This window comes from Populus nigra, chromosome 7 (assembly GCF_951802175.1).
Source record: "Populus nigra chromosome 7, ddPopNigr1.1, whole genome shotgun sequence".
Lineage (NCBI taxonomy): Eukaryota > Viridiplantae > Streptophyta > Magnoliopsida > Malpighiales > Salicaceae > Populus > Populus nigra.
Genome location: NC_084858.1, coordinates 11,374,359 through 11,382,002, shown reverse-complemented (window position 1 = coordinate 11,382,002; position 7,644 = coordinate 11,374,359). Strand labels below are relative to the sequence as shown.

The following is a 7,644-nucleotide window of genomic DNA, read 5'->3' as shown; positions in this document are numbered from 1 at the left end:
TAGATATGTTACTCGTGATTTGCTGCAAGTCAAGAAAAAAATTTACATAAAAAAAGTACAATATTAAAAAAAAATTTAAACCTCAAGTCATTCGTTTAAATAGCAATTTAAATAATATAAAAAAAAACTTACAAAAAACACAATGGGAAAAAAATAAAATAAAGACAACAGGCAAAACCAAGTATACATCTACTATAATTGTAGAGGTATAAGCAGAACTGGCAACATGCAAAAGGCTAGAATAATCAGAAATTCAATGGGGGAAAAGCATATATCATGTTTGCTTCCTGACATGAAAGAGGCAGAAGCTAAGGTCATTCTGGTAATTAGGAAAGACTTTTTAATGAGGCTTCTATCAAAGCAGTTGATGCTAGCCCAACTTTTCATAATCTGGCAGAGCATATAAAAAGAGATTTGTTACAAAGGATTCTCACTGGAAAAAAAAAAAAAAAACTGAAGCAGCACTTATTCACAATCCTTGAATCCCTGGTTGCCATGATTTCTGCAGCTGATGTCTATCATGTGGTGACAGCCACAGTTCCATTATATTTTGCCATGATATTGGCGTACATCTCTGTGAAATGGTGGAAGCTCTTTACACCAGATCAGTGTGCAGGCATAAACAAGTTTGTTGCCAAATTCTCAATCCCATTATTATCATTCCAAGTTATCTCTGGTATCAATCCATACAAAATGAACCTGAAACTTATATTTGCCGACTTTCTTCAAAAACTACTTGCCCTTTCAGTGCTCACAGCACTCGCCAAAATCAGCTCTCGCGGACGGTTGAATTGGATCATCACTGGTCTCTCCCTCTCAACATTGCCCAACACTTTGATTCTGGGGATTCCACTTTTGAGGGCTATGTATGGGGCTGAGGCAGAGCCACTTCTTTCACAGATAGTTGGCCTGCAAAGCCTAATTTGGTACAATTTGTTGTTGTTTCTGTTTGAGCTCAATGCCACCAAGGAAGCCACTGTGGCACCATCTTCAGAATCCACAGGTATTTGTGTTCCCTTCATCGATGATAAATAATAATAAACCCAAAGTGTGAACAGTACAAGATGCATAGATCACCAGCTACTAGACTCTTACTTGAACTCTAATATAATGAATAGTACGTAATTCAATTCCAATCCTGTTCAGCCAGCCTTAATTAATATATTGGAGTAGAAGATAACCCTGAAAACATTTCTGCTCTCTGTCCATTTCTTTTGTTTATGCTCTTTGCAAGATCCATTCATGGACATTTTCCAGGAAATACTGATATATGGTTGCCTAAGGCACTGCATGTTTATTGACTAGTAAGTATAGCAGTAATTAACAAGCTGTCTGATTCATATTCATACTTACATGATGTGACTGTGTTTTTTTGTTTCTAGATATATTTTAATGTTCTCCAGCACATATGGTTTTTATTTCTATGTTAAGGGGATCTAGAGGCTCTTCAAGAAGCACAACACAAAGAAGATGAGGGAGTGCAAAGAAGAACAAGGAAAGTCAAAGCCATGGTCATTCTTTTGACGGTGGGGAGGAAGCTAATGAGCAATCCAAACTTTTACGCTACCTTGGTGGCTCTTATCTGGGCAAGCATACACTCTCGGTACATCTGCAAAATCAATTCTTGATAATATTACAATGAGACTATACTTGAGAGAGCTTGCTCTTATTACTATTGATGTTACTTTTCTCTGTTTTAGGTGGGGAGTGAACTTGCCGGACATTGTTGATAAATCCGTGAGGATATTGTCAACAGGAGGGCTTGGTATGGCAATGTTCAGCTTAGGTATGACTATAAATTATCAATAACCTCTTGTTACTAGAACTCATAAGAGGGAATTTCTACTCATTCCATCCAAATGCTCAACAGGTCTATTTATGGCATCGCGGCCCAGCATAATAGCATGTGGAATCCGAATGGCAATGGTAGCCATGGCAATGAAGTTCATCGTAGGGCCTGCTCTAATGGCAGTCGCTTCCATTGCTGTTGGACTAAAGGGAACAGTGCTCAAAGTGGCAATGGTGCAGGTGCATAGATTTGTTTCATTTTATCAATTATTATAATAGAATGTTAAACAATGTGTTTTGTAATCCAGGCAGCTCTTCCTCAAGGGATCGTTCCATTCGTCTTTGCAAAAGAGTACAACGTTCATCCGGATACATTGAGCACAGGGTAACAGGAGGGCTTTCCTACATTATCCAACATCCTTCCCTCAACTCCTTTTCCTGAAAGTATTATATGTTTGTTTTGGTTGCAGGGTAATATTTGGCATGCTCATTTCCATGCCGATAGCATTGGCCTACTACTCCTTGTTAGCATTGTAAGAATCCAATGGGAATTTACACAAGAAAGCTGCAGAAGCAGTGACTGTTCAACCTATGTCACAGTTCAGTAAAGGATATCACAGTGTTGAAGATGAATCATAGAAGTCTGTCCCGTCCAGTTTGTTCAATTTTCTTGGACATCTATATCAAGAACATGTTAATTTACAAATTAGAAAAAAGTTATCAAGGCTATTCTAATAATCAATCTGTAAATTATATATTAACTGCATTCAATTGTGATTAACAGCGTGGAAAACAAACCTGTACAGTTATGAAAATATATATGAGAGAATGGTTGGACATCACCAACCTTTTCATTGTTTAAGCACACGTTTTCTACTATCATCCGAGTATTGTATCAATTAGAATTCTTGTGTCTTGTTTCCTGAGAGAAATGAAAAAATCCAACAAATTTAGCAGATTAAAACAAAGTTTTAACAAAATAAAATGCTATACATCATAATTCTTCAAAGTGTCGTATATTCTTATGCTGCATGTCATGCACTCGTTCATGTCACTTTCATAACAGGCGTGGAAATAAAGCTATGAGCTATTTTAGAAGGGCGGTAAATTGAAAGTCCGCAATCTTCTTCTCAAATTTTAATCAGAGCTAAACTACATGGTTAAATTTTATTCAAACTGAAGTATAAAGAAAACTTACTGCGGACTTGATAATTTTTTTTTTTTTTCCCAAGATCAATTGCTTCAATATTATTTTGATTACTAGAACTAAAAACATATTTCACATTACAAATGCCTTTATAAATTTTGTTAAGTTAATTCAAAAAGTTTAATCTAGAAGAAGAAATATAGAACAATTATATTTTTTGCATCATCTTTTTTTAACGTGGATTATAACCCTATTTATAAATCTATAGGAAATAGTTAGTTCTTTTAGTAACTATATGAAGTAGTTACAACTGCATTACAACTCCACTAAATTCTTGTATCAGGCTCATCTTTTACGGTAAACCAGATCTAACCTAAAAACCAATATCTTTCCCTCATTTATGAAGGACTAAATTTATCTAATACATTATAATTCAAACTTGCACAAGAATTTCATACTGGCGAATGAATTGTGCAACCTAAATAAAAGAGCTCCAATATAAAAACTTAATATAGGTCATATAAGTGATATCAACCTTAAAATCAGTTACTCTTTAAAGTGCACTTCTATAACCTCAAACATTTTTAGTTACACATGATTGAATATAATTTAATCCATAAAAAATTTAATGCTCAATATATCTTTACAATTACAAGTATTCTAAATTGTCACAACTCAAATCTCGGGTCTATGACCGGCAACGTAGGAGCGATATTAAAAGGACACCTCACTTATATTAAGCCTTAGAATACACATATCAAAAGGACACGTTATTTAAAAATACGTATTATTTTATAATCTTCAGAAATATTATATTATTCAAAACTAATGAAACCAAATGATAGTTCAAAACTTTTTATAATTAAAAAAAAAAACAATAATTCATAATGCTCATTACATTGTCAAAATCCAAACTTAATTAAAACAGGGTAATATTGGAGCTTCTAAAACATCAAATCAAAACTAAAAGGAAAGCCTCGCGAAACAAGCAAGGCATACTGACTAAAATTGAAAAGCAGAAACACTTAACAAAGTCCACATGCTAACAGAAACTAAGAACCTGAAATAATATTAAAAACGAGGGGTCAATTCAACCAACTCGGTGAGAGAATAACATTTAATATATATTTTAGATATTAATAGTTTGCAAATCAATTTATCTTGATATACGTATACATACTAAGCATATTACATAAAGTAGTGGAATACATGTCAGAGATCAGATGACACCCGAAGGTGACCAGATAATACCTCAAGACTACCATATGACACTCAAAGGTGACCACTGTGGGAGAATCAGTCGCCATAAGGCTGATGTCTCTCTCGCCAGCTAGGTATATAAAATAAAATGTACACATAAACTAAATACTCTTTATTAGCATGGAGTTACTTAGAAGTCCTATATCAAAATATAATAGATATTCGCATAATTATCAAAGCAATGTATATCATATCGAATAGAATTTAGTTCAACGGGATGCGAGTGCAAATTCAATAATAGATTAATGTTAGGAAAATAAAGCAACATATATAAATATTCAAAAAAACTAACTAGTTGTAATCATCAGATAATGAACATACATATTTATTTATATTACATACATATTAAAGATTATCTCACTCACCCATAAAATATAGAATTAAAAAGAATATCAGATGAAAAACCCAAAAATCCTATTGAGGGTCGTTAGGAAAACCTACAACAAATATATAGAATATACTAAAAAACAACTCAAAACAATACAAATAAAATATTCTAATGCATAAAGGAAAACCAAGTATAGCCTCCTAAGTTTAGAGACTAAAAGACAATTTTCCAAAAACAGGGACCAAAACATAATGTTATCAAAATTAGAGGACCAAACTGTAAATACATAACCATACTGAAATTTCACCCATAAAAAATCCTCAATTATGTCCAAAAATGAACCAAGGACCAAACTATAATTTTTTAAATTTTAAGGACTAAAATGTAAATTTCCAAAATTAAGGGACCAAATTGAAAATATTCCAAATCCATTATCAAACTGAGATTATCATCCTTAACCTCATAATAATACTTCCTAGAATCCCAAAATATATTTAGGAGTCAAATTATAATTTTTCAAAGTTTAGGAACTAAACTATAATTTTCATAAATCACATAGCAAAATAAAATTTCATCATCTTCAACTTCAAGACCATTTTGTTCAAATTTTCTAGAAAAGTTTAAATGAATTCCTTAACCCATAACAAATCAATTCACAAATTTTTATTTCTAACAACACACCCAAAATCAATCATTTAACACTAAACTCATAATAATCATAAATCAATCTTAACAACATAGACTTCAAATCTTTATAAACCCTAATCTATTCTTTAATCCTTCCATAAACAAACCATAATAAAAAAATAACATCAAAGAAAACCACTGACTTGTTACTTCCACCTTTCTTGAACCTAAAAATTCAAGATCAAAAACTAAAATTCTTGGTTTGATGAAGAGAGAGTCACGACAACCACAAGAATTAGAAGAGAAAAAAATAATTCTCTTCCAACTTCTCCTTATATATCTAGGTTAACTTAGATTGGGTTTAGGCTGACTTGGGTTTGGGTTTGGGGCTTACATAAATCATATCAAATTCATGGTCGGTAAATACAAGTAACAGCTGTAAAATAAAAATTACTTTTTCTTTCTCTTTTATATCAATCAAATCTGAATTAACTACTTTCCTAGGAGTATTCCTTAAGTCGAATCATTCCATGACCATAGGATACACTCTTAAAATAGCAAACATTTACACATCACCTCATGATACAGTCAAAAGTCACAAAGGGTAAGATATTGAGATCTTATACAAGATCTCTAGGACTCACATAATAAAGAAGTAGGGATCCATTCATTATTCCTATAAAGACGTTAGCACATGTAATATGAAATACATCCTATAGTGAAGCTTACTCTTTTCTTATCTGTAGAAAAAGAGTGTATGTTGTTGCTTTCCTTGTTAAAGGAAATACACTATAAGAGTCTTAATCTTATCATAAAAAATATAGATGTCAAATCAAAAAATTTCATTTGCTCATTGTCATTAGTGTTAGATAAATAATTTCATTCGGCTTAAATCATAATAAACACATGAATGGTGGGGATTTATTTGTGTTGATTTTTTTATTCAAGAACCTCATCTTGGTCCTAACCATGACGACTTCTTCATAATTACTTTGAGTTCAAATTGCTCCTACTAGACCCAAGTCACTTATTGAGTATTAAAACTCAAATAATCTAATCTCTACTCACCTCACAAACGTTAAAGGTGATTGCTTATGTGAGTGAATCAATCTTAGTCTATCCACATACTTTAACAAATTGTACTATAGGATACTCACAGTACATTCCATAAAACAAATAATGAATAACATGATATTCTAATGGAATTTATTCATTATTCAATCATTGTAAACCTTTATATGATCCTTAAAACTAGGTATATTGACAATTACATTCTATGTATGCTGATGGATCTCATATGTCTAACAAATGCATCCATTACTGTTGGTTTTATGAGTGGATCTACAACCATAGAATTTGTAGAAATGTGTTTTAGGATAACATCATGTTTAGTAATTGCATCTCTAATATAGTGATATCTCATCTTGATATGTTTGGTCTTTTCATGGTATTTTGGATCTTTTGCCACAGCTACTGCAGCAATGTTATCACGGTCAAATGTTATTAGGTTTGACACTGATTTGACAATTTTCAAGTGATGCATGAAACTCTTTAACCAAACAGCATCTTGTGTTACAACGGAACAAGTTATATACTTTCCATTGTTGATAAAGTTATGCAAGATTGTTTCTTACTCCTCCATAATATTGCACTATCATTAAGCAAGCATATCCTGAAGTTGATTTGGACTGGTCAACATGTCCTTCCCAATTAGCATCTAAGTAACCAATCAATCATAAATCTTTCTTTCCTTGGTAACATAGCATATAATTCGAAGTTCCTTTCAGATATCATAAAATCCTTTTAACTGTTATTCAGTGTTTCTGACTAGGGTTTGATTGATATCGGTTAACTAATCCAATGACATAACATATATCAGGACGTGTGCACATCATTGCATACATCAAACTACTGACGACACTGGCATAAGGTACTCTGGATATTTTCTCCTTTTCTTCTGAAGTCTTGGGACACATATCACGGCTCAAGTTTAGGCTCAAGCTCTTATCAACAGAGGTGTTCATTAGTTTGTTATCTTGTATATGATAGTGCTCTAACATCTTTTTTATGCAAGTCTCTTAAGATAAACCAAAAAGCCTTTTAGCATGATCTCTTGCGATTTTCACAGCAAGAACATGGTTGGCCTCAACCATGTCTTTCATTTCAAAGTTTATTGATAACCACCTTTTAGAAGTATCAATCATTTCTTTGTTATTTCTGGCTATTAAGATGTCGTCAACATATAAGGACAATATTATAAAATTATTGTTAGAACATTTTAAATACATGAAATAGTCTTCTTCCTTCATCGTAAAACCATTCTTAAGGATAGCTTGATGAAATTTGACGTTCCATTATCTAGAAGCTTGCTTAAGACCATATATGGATCTTTTAAGCTTGCATGCTTTGCGTTTTTATCCTTTAGATTCGAATCCTAAAGGTTGATCTATATAGATCTCCTCATTTAGTTCTCTATTGAGAAATGCAATTCTAA

The 7,644-nt window shown here is 32.4% G+C and overlaps 1 protein-coding gene across 1 annotated transcript; it reads left to right on the top strand.

Annotated features, from left to right (window-relative positions):
• Nucleotides 1-416: 416 nt before the first annotated feature.
• Nucleotides 417-2,642, top strand: LOC133698209 (probable auxin efflux carrier component 8). Its single transcript, XM_062121061.1, has 6 exons — nt 417-1,003; nt 1,432-1,603; nt 1,701-1,786; nt 1,871-2,028; nt 2,097-2,173; nt 2,259-2,642. The coding sequence occupies exons 1-6, from the start codon at nt 496-498 to the stop codon at nt 2,323-2,325; spliced, it is 1,068 nt and encodes a 355-aa protein (XP_061977045.1). The 5' UTR covers nt 417-495; the 3' UTR covers nt 2,326-2,642.
• The last annotated feature ends 5,002 nt before the right edge of the window (nt 2,643-7,644 follow it).

Bases quoted from the DNA above. Each gene is read 5' to 3' on its own strand.
- LOC133698209 (XM_062121061.1), top strand. From the start codon at position 496: ATGATTTCTGCAGCTGATGTCTATCATGTGGTGACAGCCACAGTTCCA. The intron at 1,604-1,700 runs GTACATCTGCAA...TCTCTGTTTTAG, and splicing joins TGGGCAAGCATACACTCTCG to GTGGGGAGTGAACTTGCCGG. The intron at 1,787-1,870 runs GTATGACTATAA...AATGCTCAACAG, and splicing joins TATGGCAATGTTCAGCTTAG to GTCTATTTATGGCATCGCGG.